General features: G+C 57.0%; 2 protein-coding genes across 13 annotated transcripts in view; one reads left to right on the top strand and one right to left on the bottom strand.

Annotated features, from left to right (window-relative positions):
• On the bottom strand, positions 1–23,403 carry IKBKG (inhibitor of nuclear factor kappa B kinase regulatory subunit gamma). 9 transcript variants are annotated; one of them, XM_060088042.1, is made up of 11 exons: positions 23,217–23,281; positions 18,284–18,469; positions 14,878–15,079; positions 11,326–11,537; positions 6,829–6,944; positions 4,183–4,335; positions 3,600–3,675; positions 2,457–2,600; positions 2,029–2,171; positions 1,799–1,860; positions 1–1,510 (listed from the first exon to the last, which is right to left on the bottom strand). In XM_060088042.1, the coding sequence occupies exons 3-11, from the start codon at positions 15,062–15,064 to the stop codon at positions 1,368–1,370; spliced, it is 1,236 nt and encodes a 411-aa protein (XP_059944025.1). In that variant the 5' UTR covers positions 15,065–15,079; positions 18,284–18,469; positions 23,217–23,281; the 3' UTR covers positions 1–1,367. The 9 variants fall into 9 exon arrangements, with proteins under 9 accessions (XP_059944025.1, XP_059944024.1, XP_059944019.1 ...); XM_060088041.1 differs by having other exon boundaries at positions 1,799–1,875; positions 6,829–6,947; XM_060088036.1 differs by lacking the exon at positions 18,284–18,469 and having other exon boundaries at positions 1,799–1,875; positions 23,217–23,403.
• G6PD (glucose-6-phosphate dehydrogenase) overlaps positions 18,871–25,494 on the top strand; it is an 11,586-nt gene continuing 4,962 nt past the window's right edge. The window contains exons 1-2 of one of the 4 annotated variants that reach the window (XM_060088029.1): positions 18,871–19,008; positions 19,866–19,996. In XM_060088029.1, the coding sequence (XP_059944012.1) occupies positions 18,897–19,008; positions 19,866–19,996 (243 nt within the window). In that variant the 5' untranslated portion in view covers positions 18,871–18,896. Of the gene's footprint in view, positions 19,009–19,193; positions 19,301–19,865; positions 19,997–25,494 lie in introns of those variants that run through there. The other 3 variants (XM_060088030.1, XM_060088032.1, XM_060088031.1) reach the window with 3 other exon arrangements.

Consider the following 25,494-nt stretch of genomic DNA (forward strand, 5'->3'; position numbering starts at 1 on the left):
CGGATCTGTGACATCCCATTCCCAACCAGGGCAGCCCACAGAGTGCAGGAAGAGGCTGGGCACTGAGGAGTAAACCACAGTTGCAGGGGTAATGCCCACAGCTTTGACATCCTCGGAAATATCCAGAATCTTGCAAAACAACAAGGAAGAGTCCTCTGGTGCTGGTAATCTGCCAAAGATTGCTGAGTGGCTTCTGCTGGCCAGGCCGGGGCATTTGTGGCTGGTGTGGGGAACGGCATCACAAACTTTTGGAATGTGACGACATACAGCCGCCACTGCTCACGCTGGGTGGCAACGCACTTGGGGAGGGCAAGAGCGCACTGCAGCATCAGGGCAGGGACAGGGAAAGTGTACGTGTGGGACGCGCCCCTCGCCAGACCAAGAGGTGGTCACAATAACTCCAAACCCAAAGCCGTGAAGGAACAGTGGATAAATGTGACTACAAAGATGACCAGCTCCAGTCCAAACACACCGGTACCAAGTCAGGAGGAAAAGATAACCGAAAATTTCTATCACACAAGAGCTGATCCCCCTAATGACCAAAGAGCTCCTGTAAGTCAAGGAACAAAAGACTAACAGCCCAATAGAAAAATGGGCAAAAAATACAAACAAGCTGTCTACACCAGAACTGAAAAGGACCCTTCAAGCTCTGAAGAGATGCTCAAGCTCTCTCTTAACAGAGAACGGCTCGCCTGGTGGATGGCACAAGCCCACGGGTTGGACACCCGTCATCTGCGGCAGGGCTACAGGGAGTGAGTGGGGAGCGGGAAAGCATGCCCAGGGTAGGGGAGCGCCGGTACTGTCTACCCCCTGCTCAGTGGTGCCGCTTCTGCGGGTACATAAGGTACATATGATGGATGCACAAGGATTTTCACCGTGGTGTTGTTTATGACAGTAAAAAGACCAGTAACAACCCAAACGTCCACTAGCAGCAGACAAGTTCGATCCACAGTGGTGCAGCCGCCAGTGGAACAGCACACAGTCCATGAGAGCAGCGCCGCACTGGGCCAGGCGGCCGGGACGAAGGGTCCTGCCCGTCTCAGCCTGAGAAGCAATTGTCTGGGAGCCCTGGCCTTGGCTCTTGACTTCCCCAGCACAGGTGGAAGAAGAGCGAACCCCGGAGACAAGCAGTTCAAGCAGACAGAACGAACAAAAAAAGCAGAGCATTGGGCCTATCTGGGGCTCTGTGTGCCCTAAAAGAGGTGAACCAGCGGATGGGGGCGCAGAAGCGTAAGGCCCTGCGGCTAGCTCTCAGGGCTCAGAGAAGGGGCCCACCCTCTGTCACCCAGCCCCTAATTCAGGACCAGGCAGACAGGAGAGGAAAGCAACAGATTGCACTGTCCTGGGCTGGGTGTCGGTAGGCAGTCCTACTGGATGCACTCCATGACGTGTATCTGCAGGGTGTCCATGTCAGGAGCCTGATACTGGCATTTGGGGCAGCAGAAGTTGGGTGGCTCCTCAGGGGGGCTTCTCCTCTGGCTGGGCAGGGCCAGGTGAAAGGAGTGATGAGCTGGAGAAAGAGAAGAGACACGGGTGGGGGTGGGCTTCTTGTGTGTCCCCTTGCACAAACTGCAGGGAAGGGCCAAGGCACAAAGTGCTGAGATACCTTGGTGCCAGTGACCTGGGTCCCCACCGCTAGCGCCTCCCCTTTAGCCCCGCTCCCAGGGGCGGTACCGCTGGGGAGGAGGGGCCAGGGGCCAGTGCGAGCTCCCTGGAGCTCCCTCGCTGGGCTCCAGGATCCTCAGCACCTCCTCCCAGCACCCTGCCCTCCCCAGCCCTCCCCCTGCAGCTCCCTCACCTGGGGCAGGGGCTAAGGGGAGCTGGGAGACCTCTACATGCCGCTTCCTCATGTCTTCGATCCTTTGAGAAAAGAAACTGTCCAATCAATACGTATGAGTCAATCTCCAGCACGTACAAAGCTGATGGAAGGATGAGGCGCGAGGCGGGGAGAGGGAGGCCAGCTCCCCCTAACTTGACAGGCCCAGTACCCGGTGCCACTCCCTGTGGGTCCCGCGCTCCAAGGCCCACCTGGCCGACTCCTGACAGCTGGTCTTCAGCCTGCTGTACTCCCTCTGCAGCTGCTCCAGCTGCTCCTGCAGGAACTCCTTTTTCTCAGCCAGCTTCTCCCGGGCCTGCCTCTCAGCCTGGAAATCCGCCTTGTAGATATCCGCCTGGCAAAGCCAAGACAGGGGCAGTACCCACTCTCCATCAGCCACGCGTTGGACACTCCATGCCAGCCACGGGGGGCTGGGGGAAGGCACAGCCCACTCCTACTCTCCCAGAGCCCACGGCACGAAGACAGTCACCCCAAAGGCACTGAGAGTTCAAGGAGCAGTGCGAGAGACTCAAAGAGCTTCTGAGAAGCCACTGCAAACTGACGCTGGAGACATGCCAGGTCCCAGCGCCAGTGGCCCGGTCCGCTCACCCACACACAGGCCACAGAGGAGAGCCCTCACCTGGGCTTTCAGCACCGGAACCGTCTCCATCACTGTCTTGTGCTGCTCGGCCTCTTCCTTCAGTTTGTCGATCAGTTCCTGTTTGGCCACCAGGGCCTCCTCAGCCTGCTTGAGCTGCTGCTTGAGATCTTCCAGCTGCAGTCCCTAGATGTGGGCGACAGGGAACTGACAGAGCCCGATCTGGCTCAGCCTTGGAGCCAGGCTGCCCCCAGGCCGGCTGCTGCTCCAGGAAAGCAGAACCAAGAGGAACAAGAGATCGGGCCCAGCCAGCCCGTGCTGTGCAGGGCCCAGGAAAGGCAGAGGCTGGAGGGGACCTCGAGGTCACCTGGCACAACTGCCCCCCAGGCCGACATTCCCTTCCCAGCTGGACAGTCCTCCAACCCCTCAAAGGACGGGGGCCACACTCCCTCCTGAGGCCACATGCTCCACACTGAGCCAGTCTCATGCACTAATGCTCCACCACGTGCCCGCTAAGCCGAGGCCCATCGGTCCTTCCACTCTGCCACCTGGTCGAGGGTCTGCTGGTCCCTCACGGATGCCCTGCCCCCACACACACACCCACACACAGACGCACACACCACTAAGCCTTCCCTCTGGAGATCAAGGGGACACGCCTTCATAACTAACTCTTCCTCATGTGACCCACTTTCAGGCTTTACCCTTATAAGTCCCTTCCAGGTCTGTTCAGGTTTGACTACATCCTTCCTAAACTGTGATCACTAGAAACTGCACTCAGTATAAGTCTGACGAGGACAAACTAGAAAAGGGGTATCAGCCACCTTCAACACTGGTATGGAAACATTCCCAAGGAAATCTGGGGACGCCTGGAGGGAGGGACCAGCTGCAGAGACAAGCGTGGGCCTGCCCACAGGCGGAGCATCTGGAGGCGCTGCCCAATCCAACATGGGCTGCAAACAACACAGCCCAAGCGTCCCCGCCTCCCCACTGCCTGTCCTGAGCCATCACCCCACAGTCCTGACAAAGCTCTAGGCCGAATCGAGTATCCCTCTCCAAAGCCAACTCTGTGAGTCTGTTAAGGTAGGGCCTTGAGTTCCAATATCCCTGAATTGAGGGGAGTCAGCCCCAGGCTGACAGCCCAGGAGACGCCGCCACCATATTCACTCGGTTCCGCTCACCGCTCACCATGCTGCTCTTGATGTGGCTGTCATACTCTTGGAAGAGCTGGTGATAGGCCACCTGCAGCTGGGCCAGCTTCCTCCTAAGGAAAAGGAGCTTAGGCTGGAGAAACCACCTTGTCCTGACCCAGCCACAGGTCTTACTGCTTCCAACTCCACCCTCTTCCTTGTCGTCACGGCCACAGATCAGAATGTGGCTTTCAGGGTGCCTGTGTGCCTCGAAGGCCGTCAGCTCTGAGGCAAGCTTTGCTCCCTATTTCATATCATTTTCCATCAATCTGGCATTTCAAAATGTACACAAAGAAATGTTTATAATAAAACAGAGCTGTCCTGTACTGTTCAAAAAAGTCAAGTTCAAGAAAAACAGAGAAAAGCAGGAGGACTGTTCTAGATTAAAGAAGACTCAAAAGACACGCCAACAAGAAGGTAGGATCCCAGATGGGACACTGTTAACGTGTGGACTGGAGAGCGAATACTGTCACCCTCTGAAAGCCGGATTGTTGGGGTGTGACAATGGTAAGGGACAGCATTGGGCCCTCCCCCACCGGCCGGCCCCTGGAAGGGCTCCCAGGAGGCAGCGGGCCACTCACTTCTCCTCCGAGGCAGCCTGGCGCTCCATGCGCAGGGCAGCATCCATACTCTGGTTCTGCAGGCGCAGCTGGTCCACCTGCACGCTGTGCTGCTGCTGCAGTGCCTCGCGCTCGTTCTCCAGCTGCCGGGCCTGCTCACTGGCGGCCCGGACCCTGGTGAAGGCATGGGAGGTCACAGAGGGCCCATAGCAGGACCCTCCTGTGCTCCCAGCATTCCCGCCACGCTGTGCAGAGGCAGGGACAAGTCACGGCCCAGTGGGACCAAGGGGGGGCGGACAAGTCACAGAGCAGTGGGACCAAAGGGGTCCTCCAGGCGTCACAGTGGACGCACTATCACTGGAAGCAGGGACAACTGCAGGGCAGCCGAATGGGGGCAGGTTCGGGCTGATGGTGGCCCCCAGAGAAGACCTTTGGAAGGTGAAGGAGGTGGTCCAGGGGAGAGGAGCCCCAGGGAACTGCCCATTGGGTTCTGACACGTGGGTGCTGGGGGCCCTGGCCAGAGCCATCTCAGTGGATGGGCTGGGAGGAAAGCAGGTGGAGACAGCCAGCAAAGACAGCCTTTCTGGAAGCCGGACAGGGAGAAGGTGAGAAATGGGGCAGGGCGGGGGGAGGTGGAGGGGAGGCAGGGTCAGTGCTCAGAGGCTCTTTGCCGACCAGTCACTGCTCCAGAAGTGGTGAGGAGGCTCAGGCCCGTCTGGGCCCCGGGGTCCACACCTGCATGAAGAGCCTCGCACCTGCCCACCCAGGAGACGGCAGCAGAGAATCCCCAGTGCTCTGTCCCGTGGCGCAGTGACAGCTCAGCTCTCCTTAGCTACATCCGCCCCAGCCCGCGATCTCCCGACTCCACATCCCTACGTCCACACAGCTGCCTGCGGGGCGACAGTGGCTGCTTCTCGGTGGGGGAGGCTACTGGGGATGGTCTCTGGTCTCACCGTGTGCACACGCCTATCCAAATCTACTGAACGCAGGTCCCCATCTGTGAGCCAACAAAAGTTAACGGCTGCCACTGTCATCAGCAGATGGAAGTGCTACCTGCCAGGGGCCCGAGGTGACAGGCCAGGGCTCAAAGGGCAGCCATGTGCATTAAGTCTGAGGCCACTTAAATGGCCACGCCGAATGATGTGAGATGCAGGCAGGCTTCCTGCCCCGAGCCGTCCAGCTCAGCATGTACATGCTCAGCCACAGAGACGGGGGCAGGGGACAGGAAAGGAGGGTGCCCAAGAGCCTACAATAGCTGGAGTAACACCCTTGCAGGGTCATTAAGTGACCAAAGTCTGCTTCTTTCATGTGCATAGAAAAAAGATAGGCGGGGGGCTTCCCTGGTGGTGCAGTGGTTGGGGGTCCGCCTGCCGATGCAGGGGATGCGGGTTTGTGCCCCGGTCTGGGAGGATCCCACATGCCGTGGAGCGGCTGGGCCCGTGGGCCATGGCCGCTGGGCCTGCGTGTACAGAGCCTGTGCTCCGCAACGGGAGAGGCCACAACAGTGAGAGGCCCGCGTACCGCAAAAAAAAAAAAAAAAAGATAGGCAGGGAAGACCCAAAAGTGCCCTGAAAATTACACGTGCCTTTCTGAAACTCGGAGGGACAGAAGCGTGTACGGGAAACAGCAGAATGCGAAGAGCCCAGGGCCAGGAGGCTCAGCCTTCCGCGGCCTCCCTTTCGCCGTCTTCTTTCTAGAGGGCAGCGCGCTCACACGCTGTCACCCCTGCCTGCTCCTCCAGCCTCCTTCACAAAGGCACCCCCAACACTGTCCAGGGCACCCGGATCACCTGCCGCGCTGGGAGAGCTGGGGCCACCTCTGTCGCCTGGACCTGTCTTTCTGGACGGCAGCGGCCCGGCGGCGTGAGAACCACTGAAACATCGTGCCCTTTGACCCAATGACCCCACTTACAGGAACCTCCCTCTGCAGGAGAGAGCGACTGGCGGACCTGAGGCTGCCAGCTTTGGAAGGGCCGGCTTGCAAGGCTGGCCCTGGGGTGGTGCCCGGGCAGTGGGCTGGTGCGAGTGCCCTGCACTGACAAGACACTTTCCCTACTGATAAGGGTGGTCCCTGTGCCTGGACTCTGGCACCACAGGGTGGTTTAGGGGGCGCACGTGCTTTCCTCTGGGAATTGGGAAGTTTGGCACGTGCCGGGCAGCGACCAGCCCTCAATGAAACCCGGGGTGCCGAGTCTCGAGTGGGCTCCCTGGGTCTCCAGGGAGGCATCTGTCACTGCCGGAGAAGGGAGAGTGCTCGGCTGGCCCCTCAGGGGAGGGAGAGAGGAAGCCGAAGGTGTGGGGTTCTCCACCCCCGACCCGCGTCTTCTGTCCTTGCGGGTGCTGGCGTGTGCCCTTTCCCTGTCATCAACCTCAGCCGGGAGGGCACTGGAGTGCTTTCCTGCAGATCACGGGGGTGCTCTTCCCCGCTGCCCGGCAAATGCCACCTCAGGAAATAATCCAAACTCCAGCAAAAGGTCGGAGAGGCCATAAATCCCGCTGGGACTCAGGTCCTGGACACCCAGTCCACAGCCCCACCACACACCTGCCCCACGCCCGTGTGCTCCCATCCATCCTGTCACAGAGGAACTCTCTGGAAGCCCCTGAATGGCCTCATTCTTCTCGGGCACCGTGACAACGGCCTCCAGGCTGGTTTTCCCTCCCTACTCACCTGCCCTCCAAAGCCTGCCGCTCCTTGGTGGCAGCCTCCAAGCGACTCTGGCTCTCCTGCAGCTCCCCCAGCAAGGATGTCACCTGGGCTTTCACTGAGGCCTTGTCCTCGGCCATCTGCTGCATGAAAAAAAAGCCACTTCCTGTTGGCGATGCTTCCTTACCAGCTGCTCACCCCTGGCAGCCCCAAGCCCCAGGGCAGCTGAAAGCACTGAGACGGGTCCCCCGAGGGCTCCCCTCGAGCCCTCAGCACCCCTACTCATCTCACCTCTCACCTCTGGAAGCTTCTCACCCCCAGCGAGGCAACTGAAGCGGTGGAAAGGGATCGAGTCCCATGAGCCCCCACTCCAAGCCCCTCCTCATCCCTGCAGATGGGGCAACGGGAGACCCAGGGACATGGAAGCACAGAGGTGCCTCGAGTCTCACAAGGCTGACAACCAGGCCACGAGGGCTGAGCCCAGCAGGAGTCTGTGTGCCTCCGTCATCAAACTGTCCAGATGCCGGTCCCCTGAGACCTCAGGCTGCTCAGGCCCAGGGTGCAGCCCCGGTCCTCTGCATACCTGGCCCCTCCACAGTAACCCCTCGGTAGGAACCAGCACCCCTGTGCTCCCGGCCACACACACGGCCCCGCCCACCATCCTTCTCCAGCTACACGCGCGCGATGATGACCTGCTCACGATGATGACCTGCTCCGTCTCAAGGCTTTCAGTACCCTCCACGGGCTGAGGGCTTCCAGATTCCTCCCTCCAGGAAAGACTTCCCTCCGGCACCGCAGCTTAGCTACCCAACTGCCTGCCCAGCTTCTCCACATTGGGGCCCGGAGGCTGCAGTAAGCTTTCCCCAAAAGGACCACAAAGCAGGGGGCTTAAGACAACAGAAACGGATTGCCTTCTGGTGGCCGGGAGTCCAAGAGTAAGGTGTCGGCGGGGCTGGTTCCTCCTGAGAGCCCTTGGCTGTAGCAGCCTCCATTGTCACGTGACCATCTTCCCTGGGTGTCTGTTTCTCTTCTTTTAGAGATACCAGTCATTGGATTTAGGCCCATCCTAAGCCAGTGTGACCTCATCTTAACTTGATTACATCTGCAAACAACCCATTTCTAAATAAGGTCACATTCTGAGGTCCCAGGGGTTAGGATATGGGCATTTCTTTGGGGGGAACATAATTCAACCCATAACACCCCCTACACTAGACAGGAATCCAGATAATGTCTCACACTAGCACAGCACCCTCCCACAGTTCCTGTCACACTCAGGATCAAAGCCCAAACCCTTCACTGGCTTACTGATCCCACATGATTAGCCCCACCATGACTCTGCCCTCCTCAGCCCCTATCCACTCTGCCCCAGCCATGTTCGCCTCTTCGGTCTTCCCTGAACATCACAGGCATGCTCCTGCCTCAGGAACTTTGCACATGCTTTCCCCACCTCTACAACAGTCTTCCCCCAGATACCCACATGTATTCCAGTGCTGACTAGATGGCACCCCAGTGAGGCCTTCCCCATCTAGTCCATCCTCCAGTTACCGGCACAAAACCCTGGAGTCTTCTCTGCCTCTCACAGCTCACGTCGGATCCATCAGGAAATCCTGTCAAAATGTATCTTAGAATCTATTTGATGACACTAAGCAGGTAATGGTAACTACTTTAGGTGTGACGGTGGTATTGCTCTTATGTTTCTTAGAGATGCACACTGAAATATTTACAGACGAAATTATGCGGTGTCTGGAATTTGGTTCAAAATAATGGGGGAACTCCTAGGTATCTACCTGAAAGAAATGAAAACCCATGTCCACACAGGAATGTTCACAGCAGCATTACTCCTAACAGCCAGAGTGGAAACGACCCAAATGTCCATCAAATGACGACTGGATAAACAAAACGTAGTCTCTCCATACACTGGAATATCATCCAGCCATAAAGTGAAATGAGGTACTTGGACAGACTGCAGCGTGGATGAACCTCAAAAATATGATGCTGGGACTTCCCTGGTGGCGCAGTGGTTAGGACTCTGAAGTCCCAATGCAGGGGGCCCAGGTTCAATCCCTGGTCAGGGAACTAGATCCCACAGGCATGTTGCAAGTAAGAATTCGCATGTCAATAGGGAGGGTGGGAGGGAGGGAGATGCAAGAGGGAAGAGATATGGGGACGTATGTGCATGTATAACTGATTCATTTTGTTATAAAGCAGAAACTAACACACCACTGTAAAGCAATTATACTTCAATAAAGATGTTTAAAAAAAAAGAATTTGCATGCCATGACTAAGGAGCCCACCTGCCACAACTACGACCTGGTGCAACCAAATAAATAAATAAATAAATAAATTTTATTTTGTAAAAAAACGTGATGCTGAGTGAAAGCAGCCAGACATGAGAGCCACACGGTGGATTCTACTCACAGGAGACGCCCAGAACAGGCAAACACAGACAGGAAGATGGGCACGTGCCCGGGTGGGGAAGATGGGACTGGGGAGTGCCTGCTCGTGGGGACGGGGTTTCTCCTTGGGATGGTGACAATGCTTTGGGAGCAGATGGAGGTGACGGCTGGACAACTCTATGACTACACTAAAAACTACTGAATTCTACACTTTCAAGGGGTGAATTTCATGGTATGTTGAGTTTTATCCTGGAAAAGCTGTTGGAAAAAACTCCAGCCTGTGGCTCTACCACTTTCTCCAGGGACGGGCACTCAGCTATGCCCAGGTTTTTGCTGGGGTCACCGTCTTATCCCCATCACCTGTTGTCCATGTGCAAGAGTTTCTCCTACGTATACCTGGGGTGCAACTGATGAGTTGGGGGTGACCTAAATTTTCAACTTGAAGAGAAAATGCCAAATAGTTTTTCAAAGCAGTGGCACCAACTGATGCTGCCACCAGCAACAGGAAGCCATGGCCCCTCCAATACCCGCTACCGTCAGACTTGTCAGCTAGAAATAAGGCTTTGGCAGTGGCTCTGATCGCTACCATGAAGCCAGCATCCCATCATGTGAGCACGGGGCAGGCGGACGCTCTGAAGGCATCCTGAGAACAGCAGCCTTCTCCTTTTCATTTCTGTGCCGAGTACACCAGTTCAGGATTGTAGTGGCTTTACCGCTGGCCCCAAAGTGACATGGCCACGGCCTAACCCCCAGTACCTGTAAATGGGACCTGATTTAGAGACAGGGTCTCTCCAGATGTGACCAACTTAAGATGAGATCGTACTGGAGGAGGGTGGGCCCCTGATCCAGTGACTGCTGAGAACTACAAAAGACTCGGACACTCGAGCAAACTCTAGAGTGGCTTCTTGCAGCCTAAGGTCACGACCCTGGGCCACCCAGCCCCCTTTTGAGTTCCTGTCTGAGAAAATAGGGCTGGCAAACGAGTGTACTGTTTGCTCCAGCCCACACCTGACCCATCCCCCCAGCATCCTCAGAGCCTTTCCTAAGAGGGCTCCCAACATGTGAATCCTTCCTCTGTCCCCCAGGAGTCTTCCTCGGGGACCTGAGAGCCATTCCTCGGAAACGGAATCCTCAGAAAGGACAGGGCCTCGGTCTGCCCGTGTCTGCCTGGGATGGAATGCTAACTTCCAGAGCTGACTCCCGGGGTGGACGCCGCTGACCTCACCGCACTGACACTGACCCACCCCGCGTGGGTTTTCACTTGAGCCCCTGCTCGCTGCCCCCACCTCACTCTCCCTTCAAATCGCCAGCACCTCTGTGCCCATCAGAAGGGTGCTCAGCGCCTTCCCCTGCTGTCGGTAGTTACCAAACAAAACCCGTTTTTACCCCTTTACCTAATGGCCGGCTGAGCTGCGCTTTGACACCAGTGTCTTCATAAGAGGAGGAGAGATGCCCAGACACACGGGGAGAAGGCCACGTGACAGTGTGTTTGCAAAGCAAGGAACGCCAAGTCCTGCCCGCCAGCACCCGAGGCTGGGAGAGAGGCCTTGACCAGATCCTGCCCTCACGGTCCTCAGAAGGAACCAACCCTGCCCTCACCTTGATCTTGGACTTCCGGCCTCCAGAACTGGGAGACAATACGTTTCTGTGGCTTAAAACTACCTGGTTTGTGGTACTTTGTTACAGCAGCTCCAGGAACCTAACACACCTCCCCGAGGGCCCCCACCAGGCAGTCTACACCATCAGGGTGATTTGGGGTGGGGCCCCAGGCCACATGTACCAGCTTGACCTGCGGGGTGCAGAGACCCGGTAACTAAGGTCAGTCACGTGGGCGCCCCAGGCCTCCGGGACCGACCCCCACTCAAGTCCCCGGACTGCACCACTCAGGGGAGCTTCCCTGGTGGTGGTACCCGTGCGTGTCATCACACGTGGCCCAGCCTCTCCTGGATCCGCCCTCTGTTCCTTTTATCTTTGCTGATTTCAACCTGCATCCCTCCTGGGTGACTAAGCCTAACGCCATGACCACGAGGACAGTGGCTTTTCCCAACTCCGGGAGCCCCCCCCCAACCCCGTGACCCCGAGCGCAGTCCCTGCGGGTCCGGGGCGTGCGGCGGTGGCCCGCTACCTGCTGGCATGTCTTGAGGCGCTCCACCTCCTGCAGGGCCTGCTCCCTCTGCCGGTGCAGCTCCCGCTTCTCCAGGCTCAGCCTCTCCACCAGGTCCCGGGCCTCCTGGAACTTCTGCATAAGGAAGGCCTTCTCTTCCCTCTGGCTGCCCTGGAAACGCTGCAGCTCCTCGCAGCGTTCCCGCAGCATCTGGTTGCTCTGGCGGATGGCGTCTGCAGAGGTGGCAGGGGGCAGGTGCACCCGGTGGCCGCGGCCTCCACCACCCCGCGGCCTCCACCACCCCGACAGCTTCCAAACACTCCCTTCACTTCACCAAGCGCTTTCGAAGTCAACTACGCAAATGACGTGCCCCCAGTGTCTCCAAGATATTAACCACGTCAGCTTCACTTAAAAGCATGTGTCCGGGAGTTCCCTGGTGGCCTAGTGGTTAGGATTCCAGGCTTTCACTGTCAGGGCGTGGGTTCAATCCCTGGTCAGGGAACTGAGATCCCACAAGCCGCATGGGGCAGCCAAAAAAAAAAAGAGAAAAGCACATGTCAAATGCCACTTTCTTTGCAAGTGACTCTGGAACTCATCTGCCCTCTGCGTGGGTCAGAGGCGGGCCGCCCTGGGGCCCTGGATCACTCACTGCCTTCGGGATCAGACTCGGGGGCACAGCCACCAGAACAAACTTGCCCGTGGCACTGCTGGCCACAGACCTGGGGGGGCGGACGAGAAGCCTTGGAGCAGGCCACTTAGCCACCTCTCTGAGCCTCACCATCCTCATGTACATGTTCAACGGGGACAAGCATATCCATCTCACAGGATGAGGAGGGTAAACAAAAAAGCAGCCAAAATGCCTGGTTTTCAAGACAACCTCAAGAACCAGTCCATCCTCCTTTCCCCAGGCAGTCAGCAGGGCTTAAGGAAAGGACAGCCACACACCTGGGGACGCCCCTGGCAGCAGAAATCCGTTGGGGGTGACAGAACTGACCCGTGGCATGCAAAGGTTCTAGCCACCACAGAGCTGGACAAGAGGGGGGCAGGCAGTAGCTTCAGGCCCCCCTCTGGTCAAAACCCCCAACGAGCTAACTGGTGCCTTCTGATGGAACATTCTTTCACTGGAACCACAGTGGCTCCTGAGCCTGGCTCCAAAGCCACCTTCTGCGCCCCACTGTCACCTGCCTCAGATTCCTCACCAGCCCCCACCAAGGCTCAGCTCAGCTCACACGCAACTTCTGTTTTTAACTGAGGTACAATTCACAGAACACCAAATTCACCATTTTAACTATTTTAAAGTATACAGTCATTCAGTGGCTATAGTATATTCACCAAGATGTGCACCCATCACCTCTATCTAGCTCCAGAACATTTCCATCCTCCAAAAGAAACCTCATATCCACTGGCAGTCACTTCCCCTCTGGCCCCGGACCCTGGCGCCCACTCATGCTTCTCTCTCTACACTCACCTCTCCTGGACACGCCACATCAATGGACTCCTATACCAGGTAGAAGCAACTTCTTCTATGAAGCTTCCCCACAAATACTCCAAGCAAATCCTACGTCCTCCCTCCTGCCCCCTCCTCCATGGACATGATCACAAGCATCACAGGGGCAGACACCTTGGGCCCCAGGGGTTTGGACCAGGGCCTGATACACTGCAGCCGTATAAGCAGAAACATGCAGAGCCCGAGCTCCCTGGGGGGCAGCTGGGGGTCCATGGTCCCTGTCCGGCCAGCCTGCCACACTCTCACCCCCGAGTCCCCTTTGCCAGAGTGCTGTCCTGGGGATGAGCAGAGACTACGCACATAGCTATGGAGGGTGAGCTGTCTCCCTGCCCCTCAACCTGGCTGCCAGCTCTATGTGGCCCCAACACAGTAGGACATTTGATGACATCTGGGGATATTGCTGCTTGTCTTAACTGAAGGGGTGCTATTGGCACCTCGTGGGTAGAGGCCAGGGATGCTGCTCAACACCCCACAGTGCCCAGAACAACCTCTAGATGTCTGAGAGCTGAGGGGGAGGACCCTGTCCTAAAGCAGGTAGGTCCCAGCCCTCTGTGCATGAATCAGGGCTGTCTCCAACGCAGGCCAGCGCTCCAAAAGACCAAGCAGCCCCTAAGTGGCCGTTGACCACGCTGGACCCTTTCCATCCTGCAAGAGAAGGCGACTCATCTTCACAGAAGAAGAGACACAAATTCTGGGCACAAGTTTGGTCCCTGCCTGCAGGGCCTCAGCCAGCACCAGTCTCTGAGACCTACAGGGCATGTGACTTGTCAGCACAGGGCCCCATGTGACATCCCATCACACCAGAGGATGCACTGTCCAGCAGACGGGTGGGGGAGTGGCCCCATGACTGTGGCCTCCACTGCTTATGCCAACCTGCCAACCTGCCCGCCAGCTTGGACAGTGGACGGCTGAGTGAAAACAACCAAGGCCCCGTCCTCTCGGATATGGTGTACACAAAGGCTGCGACCTTTATAAGCCCTGAGTTGCCAACAGGAACCAGGATGAAGCGAAAGTGGCCATGTGCCCCATCACTCCCCGTGACCCACCCGGGGAGTCTGTGCCCCCCATCTCCACCTGCAGCTCTGGGCTCGGCAGTGCAGAAGGTCCTCACAGCACAAAACACAAGAGTCTCACTGAGTGAGAAGCAGGGATGCCGCCTGGGCACCTGGGGCTACCATACCCAAGGAGAGGCATGCCAGAGGAGGAGCCCCTGGGGCACGACCACCAAGGGGGGAGGGCTGTCCCACTGGAAGTGGTCAGGAGTGGGTCACACCCCAGGGCAGCCACACTAGCTGAGGGGCGCGATGCGACAGCCCCTGGGGCTTGGAAAAGCTGCCCCCGGTGCAGGTGAGGACATGGAGAGTGAGTGAGTGGGGGCTGTGATGGAGATGGGGAGGGGGCGGCCCGGAAAGTACTCGAACCCGGCCACCTGGGGGGTGGGTGCTGCTGGAGGACAGCCCTCAGCTCCGGTATCTTCGAGGAGTGGCCCGCCGGGCTCATGCCCCGCCCACAGGGCCTGGACGCCCCTTTTACAAAGCAGCCCACTGGCCCCTCTCAGGGAGGCCACGCCCATTCCCAGAGCAGACCACAGCCCCTTTCTGGAGCAGGTCACGCTCCCTTCCCAGGATAGTCACGCCCCTCCTGGATAGCCAGTGCTTAATGACTGATCAGTACAGAGACACAGGGGGCCTGGCTGCGTTGGCCCAAGTGGGACAACGCAGAAGGGTCATTCCCGCTCCAGAGCTCCTTGTAGGGCTGGCCTGCACTGCGGCCCAGCTTCTCCCTCCGCCCTCCTCTGCTTCTTCACTGCCCTGCCCTGCCCTTCCCCTCCCCAGTGTTACTCCTAAGAGGACTCTAAATAAACGTCCTGCATGCCACTCTGTATCTCAAAGTCCACTTCCAGGGAATCCCACCTGAAACAAAAAGGAAGGGTGGCTGAGCTTGAGTCTCTAAGTGGCCCACCCCAGTCCCAGTCAATGCAGAGGCGCAGGTGAGTGGGATAATCCTTCCCCCAGCAGTGCCGGGTCCCCGGACATTTTACTCCACACACCCGCCATATCCCTCACCTCGGAGCTCTTGATTCTCCTCCAGACAGCGCTGGAAGGTCTCAGGAGCACCCTGCTCTGAAGGCAGGTGGAGCATGGCTGGCTTCCCCAGAGAAGACTCTTCACCCAGCACGTCCTGGTCCCCTGCCGGGCCGCCGCTAGGCTGCACCATCTCACACAGTGGACTCTTCCAGGGGGGCCTGCTCATCCAACACGTCAGGGTCTGAAACAGAGAGCCAGCAGAGGCGTCACATGAGGAGGCCTATGCAGAATTCTCCTACCCTGCAGGCTGGGGAGGAGTTCGGGCACCACACTTTAAGCAGAATGATGAGCACTGTGCCAAGCGGAAAAGGATGCTAAGAGGTGGCACATACTCCCATTCCAAAGGGAGGTACAGGCATTTATGTGGCACTTGGAAAGGTCACGGTTCAGCACTGGTTGTAAACTGTGCCTAGCACTATCTCCAGGCTGTAACCTGAAGAACTTCACCAGAGAGGGGAAAGCACGGAGATTATTTTTGGAGGGAGGTGTCAGTGTGCCGGGAATCCTACCCCGACACATACACCTCCAAGCACGAGTGGAGGGTGCTGGCCCCTCACCTAGTGTACTGAGTGGAATGATGGCCCCCAATAAGGTATGTCCATGCCCTGACGCCCAGAACCTGTGACTGTGACCTGACTTGGCAAAAGGGTCTTTGCAGATGTAATAAAGTTAAGGATCTGGAGATGAGATCATCCGGGATGAGAGTGCCCCTAAATCCAATGGCAGGGTCCTTCTAAGACACGGAAGAGCAGAGACACAGATGCAGAGGAGAAGCCACATGAAGATGGAGGCAGAGACGCGAGGGATGTGGCCACAAGCCAAGCGGCACCTGGAGCCCCCAGAAGCTGGAAGAGGCAGGAAGAACCCTCCCCTGGAGCCTCCAAAGGAAGCACGGCCCTGCCAACACCTTGATCTCAGGCTTCTGGTCTCCAGAGCTGGGAGAGGATAAATTTCTGTTGTTTTCAGCCCCCTGGCTTGTGGACATCTCCTACAGCAGCCCTAGGAAATCCATACACCAAGTAAGAGGGGCTTCACTCAGAGCCTGATGAGTGTTCCCTGGACCTGAGGGGCCGAGGTGGACATCTAGCATCTGACATGTACTGAAGCATCTGAAAGTGGGAGCTGGGCTCACAGCCGAAGAGAGAGTGGCAGACACAGGCTGAGCTGTTTGCGTTCTCTTGTGAACTAGAGTACAGAGAGGGAGGCTATGCCGGACAGCAGCAGCCTGGAGCCCTTTTAAGTCCTGACCAAGAAGACTGACTACACGGAGGAGGAGGCCAATCCCAACAGAAGTTTCCAGGAGTAGGGCCTGAGCTTCAGCCAGAGACCTGAACACCGTGTGAGCTTGGACGTTTCACTATTACACTAACACTCACCTGAACACCCTCCTGACCCATCAGCAGTATCTGACGGATCGCTGATTCCTGATTCCAGAACAGCCCACTCTCCTGGCTCTCCTCCCACCTCACTGGCTGCTCCTGCTCAGGCTCTTTCACTGGACCATCCTCATCAGCCCAGTCCTTCACGTGGTGGTGCCCAGGACTCTGTTCTGGGATCTTTTCTCTAACTCCAGTCACTCCAATACTAATTCCATCCAGACTCAAAGCTGTAACCCTCATCTTAATGCTGATGATACCCCAAATCACAACTCTTTCTTGAACTCCAAACTAACACATCAAACTCCACATCTCCACTTGGGTATCTAGTCATCCTCTCAAAACTAACGTCTCTAAAAGTGCACTCCTGACAGTCCCCAGAAGCCAGCTCACCCACGGCCTTCCTTATTAGCAGTTGATGGCAAATCCATCCTCCAGTTAGCAGGGACAAAACCTAGGAGTCCTTCTTGAGTCCTCTCTGCCTCTCACAGCTCACATCGGATCCATCAAGAAATCCTGTCAAAATGTATCTTAGAATTTATTTGATGATGCTAAGCAAATAATGGTAACTATTTTAGGTGTGATAGTGGTATCGTGGTTATGTTTCTTTCAAAGTCACTTCTTAGAGATGCACACTGAAATATTTATGGACGAAATTACACTATCTGGAATTTGGTTCAAAATAATGGGGGAACTCCTAGGTATCTACCTGAAAGAAATGAAAACCCATGTCTACACAGGGATGTTCACAGCAGCATTACTCCTAACAGCCAAAGAGTGGAAATGACCCAAATGTCCATCAACTGACGAATAAACAAAATCTAGTAGGTTCCCACGCTGCAACATTATGCAAAGAGAAAGAAACAAGTCACAAAAGACCACATATTATATGATTCCATTTATGTGAAATGTCCAGAATAGGCAAATACATAGAGACTAGTGGATGCTTAGAGCTGGGGTAGATGGGGTGATGGGGGTGATGGCTAAAGTTTATGGGGTTTCTTTTTGGAGTGATGAAAATGTTCTGGAATTAATGGTGATGGTTGTGCAAGTCTGTGAATATACCAGCAAATTGTACACTTTAAATGGGTGAATTTTAAGGTATGTGAATTATATGTCAGTAAAGCTATTTTTGAAAATAATAGAATACTGTGAGGGGTATAAATTAAACAAAAGTAGCCACAAGTTGGTAACTGTTGAAGCTGGGAAGTGGATACATTGGATTTACTAGACTATTCTTTCTACTTTTGAACATCTTTGAAATTTTACATAATAAAATGATCAGAGTACCATCGTCTCTCACCTGGATTACTACAATAACCTCCTAACAGGTCACCCTGCTCCTACCCTTGCCCCCTACAGTCTGTTCTCCCCACTGCGCCAGAACAATCAGCCTAAAAGGTGATCCTGATCACATTCCTCTTCTACTCGGATCCCTACCATGGTTCCTCATTGCCCATCGCGTAAAACTCAAAGACCCTACAACCCGCCTACAAGGCCGTGCACTATCTGGTCCCCCATGGCTTCCACTCTAAGTACTCTCCCCTCGCTCACTCTACTCCAGGTATAGTGGCCTCCTTAATGAGTTCCTCGAACATGCCAGGATGGCCCATGCATCCTCAAGTCACAGAAATGATATGAGGTCCGGGAGACAGTCACCTTTTGAAAAGGAGCAAAATGAGGCACATGAGTTAAGATACTTAGCTGCCAAGTTATATTTGAGGCCTTTTTAAAGAACTTAACCTCAAATGCAGTCAAGTTTGATGAACAGAAAATGTCTCCGAACTACAAGAGTCATTCACAAACTAGGGGTGTGGTCAGACTCCGCCGTGGTGGAGGAAGAAGAGGCAGAAACAGTCCCGCTCGCCGCTAAAGTAACCTGAGTCCTAAATCGGCCGGCCTCGGCCCCTGGTCTGGAAGCTGGCGTCAGAACCCGGCCGGGGCCCAACAGGAGGGGGAAGCCTGGTCGTCCTGGGGGGGGGGGGTCTCGGAGGCGGCGGAACACCCACCGATGGTACCCTGTCTTCGGAGAAGAGGACCACACCTGTCAGCAGAGTCGGTCCGACGTGAGAAAGGCGGGAGTGGCGGGCCCCGAGCGCTCCTTGGACCCCGATGCTCCGAGAAAGCCCGGGTTCCGCGGTAGCCCTTCCCTTCTCCTGCTGCCAAATTCCCACTTCCGGCTTCCGGTGTCGTAGCTGTGGGATCCGGAAGTAAAACACTCAGGCCCCGACCCCGGCCGGCCGGCGAGTGGTATGAGGGAGGCTGCCTCAGACCGAAACCCGAGCCTGGCAGCCTCGGCTGGCCCTCAGGACGTTCCCCAGTAATATGCGTCGCGACCCGCATCCCCCCTTGTCTCTCCGTCGTTGGCATCCAGCCACGGGGCGCTCGGCCGCCCCGCCCCCGTTAGGGGAGGAGCCACGACGAGGCTATCATCTAATAGGGCCGGTTTGACCTGATCCGGCGACAGGTCCGGCGAGGGGACGGGGCTGCTGAAGGCCCCGCCCACAAACAAGGTCGAGGGGCGTGACCACGCGGCCAGCGGAAGTGGAGCCCTTCGCGAGGGCGCGGGACCTCCCAGGGCCCGCGAGAAAGCTGGACTATAGGGGCGGGGTCGGGCCGGGGATGGGCACGCGGGCGAGCAGCGGAGAGCAGCACGCGGACTCTCGAAGCATCGGGGACACGGTGCAGCGGCGGCGGGTAAAGGAGGCGGCTCGCAGCCCGGCGGCCAGCGCAGGTGCTCAAAGGGCAGGGCGGGCCAGGGCTGGGCCCTCGCACGGGGTCTGCGGGGAGGGGCGGGGGGGGGGGGGGTCGACCTGGGATGCGCGCGCACCTGCCCGCCCCTTGGCCCTCCCCGCCCCTCGAGGGAGGAGCCTGCAGAGGCCCCACCCGCGCGTCTCGCCTGAGGCTGGTCAGCTCAGACCAGGTGCCCGCCCCCGCCGGTTAAATGGGCCGGCGGGGAGTAGCCCCCGGAAACTGCTGGGAACTCCGGGGCTGCGAGCGCGACAGGCGGCAGCGTCGAAGCACAGGTAACTGAGTGGGCGGTCGCGGTGCTGCGAGGCACTTTGATTTCCCATACTTGGGAACGGGGCAAAATCGAGAGGGTCTTAGCCGATCTCACAGTCCCCTGCATCCCCGCCCCCCCCCACCACACTGGACACGGGACTTGCCGGTGTCTCGCAGCGTGGCAGGAGGAGGGCTGGAGCTACACTCCATCAGCTGCACAGTCTAGCATGCTCCAGCTCATTGTGGAGTTTCCGCCTGAATCCCGGGTGAGATAGTCTTAAGCAGGTCGTACGATGCTCCAGCAGGGTTTTATTCAGTCCCCCAGAGCGGAGGCCCTAGTAGGAACTCACTAATGCTTTGGGTAATTTTGTAACATACACCATGAAAGAAGGTTGCCCAGAGAGTACGGCCAGAGCCCAGGGCCAGCAGTTTCTAACCTCCCAAACATCCTGCTCCCCAGCCATTCACAGTGTGTGATTTCAATAATCAGGCACCAGCTGGGTGAGAGCCCAAAGGACCCCTCCAGAAAGGGGCCAGCTTCTCAATGCTCTTCCGTTCTCCTGCGTTGTTAACGAGTTTTTCTTCCAGCAGAGAGCATCATGGCAGGGCAGGTGGCTCTGAGCCGGACCCAGGTGTGTGGGATCCTGCGGGAAGAGCTGTACCAGGGCGATGCCTTCCATCAGGCTGATACGCATATCTTTATCATCATGGGTGCATCGGTGAGTCTCCCCCAGGCCCCACATCGTAGAAGCAGCAGACTTAGAGCATGACGTTGCTTCAGGTCCCTTCCCTTTAGGTGCCTGGGCTTTCCCAACTGATTGTCGTCGGGTCCCTCGGGCTCTGCTCGGTTGGGCTCTCACTGTTGCCCTTGCTCATGTGCCACTCCTCCTGCCACCACCCAGTGTACACACACCGCGAGGCATTTCTGAAGTCCGTGTGCAGCCATTGACTGTGGACCTATGTCCTGGAGCTGGGAGGTCCTTAGAGACTGTCTGGTTGGACTTCCTCCTCCACAGGGAAAACTGAGATGCAAACAGGGGAAGTGATTCATTCTGGCAGTATGTTTTCCAAACCTGTTTCTGACTTGACAGATGTCCCACAGTTAGATCCAGAGGTAGGATTCGAGGCCAGATCTCTACCTTATCTCTACCGTCAAGTTCCCTGAGGAAAAACACTCAACCTTTCTTGAAACACCATCTCTTTGCCCCAGCTTCCAAGGCCTGCTGAGGAACTGAGACCAGCCCCATTGTCTAACCAGTGGAACTGCCACTTTGCTCTGATCAGAAAGGCCACAGAGTAGAAGCAAAGGCAGAAGTAAAGCACACTGACCATACGTGATGAGGGTGGGGAAACAGGAGAGGGAGGGGGGGTCCTCGGAGAGCCATGACCCCTGACTGAAGCACTCTCCCCACGTGCCGTGTGGAAACAAGATCTACCCAGTGGTAAGACGTGAGCAGGGGCTGGGGAGCTGTCAGGGTTTCATCTCAAAGTGAAAGTGGTCCCTTTTCTCTTTTCACTTTTCACCGCGGACTTGACCAAGAATCTGCTACCCATGATATGAGCATCTTTGCTGGTAACTTATTATATAAACCTCAGGCGAGAGTTCTACCCAAACTAGTCAGCTCTTGACGGGGCAGACATTGTCTCTTTGTGACTTCCACACCACTGTCCTCTCAGCTCTGGAGGAACTCGGTTTTTCGTTCATGTGTCGTAACACGCCACCATGCTTTGCAGAGCCTGCTTCCTGCCAGTTTTGTGATTCTGTTCAGAACTTGGAAAAGCGAGCCAGAATGCAGGGCTCTGCCAGTGGGAGGGAAGGAAGGTCACCCCAAACACTGTCCCCTGACCCCCTGTCACCCAAGACTGGGGGGTGCCCAGGAGGAGCACACGGAGCAGGCCTAGCCCCCACCCTGGCCCCAGCCTTATCCCCTTAGAGGAGCCAGAAACCTTAACACCTGGGACTTTGTCCAAGAAATAGTTTGGGGGAGAAAGGAACTCAGGATTATCTTTCCTCCTTCCCCCCCGCCCCGTCCCCATACCGGCCTGTCACAGGATGCTCCAATAGAGGGTCCCAGGCCTCAGTAAATGGCATATGACCCCAGGCCCTCAACACTTAGATACCTCATTCAGAGCATCCAAGTTTGCTCTGTGGCCTGGGGCAGGTATCTTTCCTTCTCTGAACCTCATTGTCTCCACTTAGCAACTGAGGTCTTTTGAAGCAAGTGCGTAGGGCCCTGGGGCTCTGCGGCTCTGCTGAGCTGATTCTGTGACTCCACTGCCTTCCTGTGGGATGGCCTTGGGCTTAGGCAACTTTGTTTCTTTGCCAACAGTAGGGTTCCCCTTTGCTCTCCTCTGCTGTGGGAGCCATAACCAGAGGCTTCTAGAGCAGAAGTGGGAAGTGCCGCTCCAGCAGGGTGGAGTGGGGGAGGAGGAGGGTCCTTGAGAAAGGGTCCTTGAGAAAGTGCCCTTGTGTATTTCTCCCTCCTCCTGTTCCGGGTGCGGGGGGTGTCCCTGCATGGGCAGCACCTAGAAGAGCTCCCACCCAGCCCAGCTGGGAGGCTTCCTCCCCCCTCCCTCCCCCCTCCTTTCCCCTCCTCGTGGGAACTGTGCTGGGGGCCAGAACCCAAGGTGAGTTCATGTGACAGCAGACACTGCCAGGCCTTCATGTTCCCAGGCCACGGAACAGAGCCTTCCTCCCAGAAGGATGAGCGGCCGCAGAGCCCCTGGGGCGGGCTGCGCTGCGGGGCTGTCCTCTGCCCCCTCTTCTCCCTGGGCCGCTTACCCAGCCGTCGCCCACGTGCCCAGCTTCCTTCCTGGGGCGTCCTGAGGCTGGCTCGTGGACTTACCGATGGGCGTTCAGCCACTCTCCTCTCCCCGCTCTGAGACCACTATCTCCCTTCTCAGGACTCCCACCCTCGGCTGGGAAGGGAGTGGAGGTACTTACTGTCCCAGTCCAGAGAGCTCTGGAATGAAAGAGCTTAGTTCCTCCTTATAGACCAGCATTGGGAGAGGAACCTGGGGCCTGGCACGTCGTATGTATCCTCTCCCAGGCTGGAGCCACTTTCCCCCCACAGTGGACGGAGAGAGCAATCGGGGCAAGAGAAAGAGAACAGGACTGGGAGCCCCCTCGGGCAGGGTTGGCTCACTGCACGGTCCTCAGCACGTCCCTCGCCTCTCTGGGCCTCGGTTTCCCCACCTGGACCACGAGGGCCGTGGGCTCGATGGGTGCTCAAGTCCCATACCAGTGATGGGCCCGTGCATGGCATGACCTGGCAGCCTCACCCTCCCTCTCCTCGGGGTGTCTCTGGGCTGCCTCCCCTCTCAGGGCGATAAGATTCTTGCTGTGTCATGATGACTCTGGCACTCCCCCAAAGGCCTGATGATTCATGAGCCCCAGGGAGTAGGAGGGAGGCCCTTTTGTTGGTTTTGCAGCCCAACCTGCCTCAGCAGCCCCAGGGTCTCACCCCAGTGGCTGGGATCCAGCTGGGCCCCAGCAGAGCTGTGCTCCACCCCGGGACCTGGGCGATCCTTGACCTGGGTGGCCCTAGTGGGACAGGGATAGCCCACCCCTCCCTGGCCTCCAGCTGGCAGCTAGCCTCTGCATTCTCTGCTGCGCCCCTCCACCCTAAAAGCCTCCGAGACTGAGACCGAGGGTTTATAAAACTGGAGACTGAGGTCAGACCTGGGCGGTGACGGGCAGGTGGCGGCCCACAGCCCTTTGCTGACAGCTGGAAATGTGAATCAGGTACTGCTTCTCCTGCTACATCACCATGTGTCCCCAGGCACGTCCCTCCCCGCTGTGGTCCTCGGGAGCCCCATCACCCCCACTATGCGCAGCATGCTCTCTTCCCACAGTGGTTCTGGCAGGGGAGTCCAGCCCAGGCTGGTGGGGAGGGTGGGCCTCCCCAGGCCCCTGCCCCCCACTGTCCTGGGTCCTACCTTGTCCTTCCGTCGGGTGACCGGAGCCCGACAGGCCACTGGTCGCAGGGCTGAGCTGAGCAGGCGAGCAGGTTCTATCGCTAGTTAATCCCAAAGGGGCCAGCGACAGCAGTGGGGTGCGGGGCGCCGTGAGTCAGGACGTTGGGCCCGGCGGGCAGCCTGCTGGAATTTGATCGGAAGCAAACATTCCACTTGGCCAGGAAGGCGGGAGGTGGCTGTGGGCCGTGGTGCTGGTCGTTTCTCCTGGCCAGTCCCTGACAAGCCCGGGAGCAGGCGGGGCCCATCGAGCCCTGGGAACCAGAGTGGAGTCTCCCACCGGCCCAGTCCCAGTGATGGAGAAGCAGGAAGCGGGCGCCGATGGGCCCTAGGAAGAGGGGGGCCGCAGTTGGGGGCTGCTGGGCTCGGGGGCAGCTCGAGGCCCCGGCTGGGGGTCGGAGCCGGACCTTGATGCGCTGCTGTCTCCGTGGCTCCTGTGGAAGGTGGCAGGCACGTGGGGGATCAGTTCTGAGCAGTTGGTAAGACATGGGCAGGGGCTGCAGCACGGGGAACCCTGGCTTGGGAACCGCCCACTTCGGGCCATCGGGGTCCCGGTGGAGCCTGGATGTGGTGACCTGGAGTGGAACAGACACCTGGGCTTGTCTGCATGCAGAGGTCAGCTCAGCCCGGGAGTTGGAGGCCGAAGCCAAGGACAGGAGGAACGCGAACGTTTGAGTCTCATAAGTGGCCCGCCCCGACCTCCACCGCCACCCAGGAGCCCCCCAAGTGCCTTCCTAACTTCCTGTCTAGGGGGCAGGGATTTTAATCAGGTTGGAATTGCTTCACTTCTGGTCACACGGCTTCTGTTCTGCACTGGTTCATAGAACCCGTCCAATGGTTACGTGGCTCCTAAGGTCATTTTGCCGTGAAGATTTGGGTCCTTATCCCTGGAGGTGGTTTTCCTGCCCAGGGTGAGTCCAGCACCTCTGCCTAGCGGCCCTCCCTGATTACAGGGCGGGCGCATGAAAGGGTGGCCTGCTGTGCCCCGCAGGCTTCCTCTGCCCCCCAGGCCATGCCCTCACTGGAAGCCTCTTCCACCTGAGGAGAATTCCTTTGTCAGGTCACCAAATTAACACATGTTGCCATGGCTACGGCGACTGAACTGGAGTGGAGAGAAGGGACTTTTTAGTAAGTCTTCTGTCACCTTCGTGGGATGACCATATTGTCGCCCACAGTTGCTGTGTATTCATACCCTCGCTCTTACTTTGGAAAGTTTCACGCGGACACAAGTCAACAGACGAGTGCTATGAGCAGCCAGCACCCCGCTCCCCAGTCACCTCAGGTTACCCAGGCCCCAGTCTTTTTATTTTTAGGCAAAATGTGTACACGTTGAAAGGTACCCATTTTCACTGTACAATCAGTTACACACCTTTATTAGCAAAGAGGATGTTCCCACCTCCCCAGGAAGTCCTTGGGCGGCAGTCCACCTCCTGCTCTGGAACACGATGGCTGTCACTTCCATCACGGTGCAACCATTTTGGCTTTTCTAAAGCTTCACTTAAATGAACTCAGGGTATTTAGTCTTGTGTCTGGGTCTGGGGCTTAGCATTATGGTTTTGAGATTCACATGTGCTGGGTGGGTCACTGGCTCATCCCTTTTCTGTTTGTTTTTGTTTTTGTTTTGGCCTCGTGCACAGCTTGCAGGATCTTAGTTCCCCGACCAGGGATCGAACCCAGGCCCCTGAAGTGGAAGCAGGAACCCTAACCCTAACCACTGGCCCGCCAGGGAATTCCCCCGGCTCACCCCTTGATGTTGCTTGTCCATCCCCTGTTGATGGATTTGAGCCTTTGGGTGGATTCATCTTCTTGTTTTTCTTTTTTTCTATTCACCTTCTTAGTAGTGTATTATGGTGAACAGGAGTTTCTAATATTGCTGAAACCTTCATTTATCCGTTTTTCTGGTTACTACTTTCTGTGTCCTAAGAAGTCTGTTTCTACTCCCATCTGTTGATTTTTTTAAATCTAGCAACCTTGCTAAAATCTCATTAATTGTAATTAATTTTATTCATTTTTTACTTTTCATTGTTCCCTACCTTGTAATTTGTCTGGCTTTAAAATTCTGCTGTCCTGGGCCTCCCTGGTGGCGCAGTGGTTGAGAGTCCGCCTGCCGATGCAGGGGATACGGGTTCGTGCCCTGGTCCGGGAGGATCCCACATGCCGCGGAGCGGCTGGGCCCATGAGCCATGGCCGCTGAGCCTGCGCATCCGGAGCCTGTGCCCTGCGACGGGAGAGGCCACAACAG

This window comes from Mesoplodon densirostris, chromosome X, assembly GCF_025265405.1.
Source record: "Mesoplodon densirostris isolate mMesDen1 chromosome X, mMesDen1 primary haplotype, whole genome shotgun sequence".
NCBI classification, from domain to species: domain Eukaryota; kingdom Metazoa; phylum Chordata; class Mammalia; order Artiodactyla; family Ziphiidae; genus Mesoplodon; species Mesoplodon densirostris.

Excerpts from the sequence above, each read along its gene's own strand:
- IKBKG (XM_060088033.1), bottom strand. The coding sequence starts at position 15,064 with ATGAGCAGGCCCCCCTGGAAGAGTCCACTGTGTGAGATGGTGCAGCCT. Across the intron at positions 2,172-2,456 it reads TTCCGGTGCTGAAAGCCCAG|GCGGATATCTACAAGGCGGA; the intron begins GTGAGGGCTCTC and ends TGGCTTTGCCAG. Across the intron at positions 1,511-1,798 it reads CCCCTTAGCCCCTGCCCCAG|CTCATCACTCCTTTCACCTG; the intron begins GTGAGGGAGCTG and ends CTCTTTCTCCAG.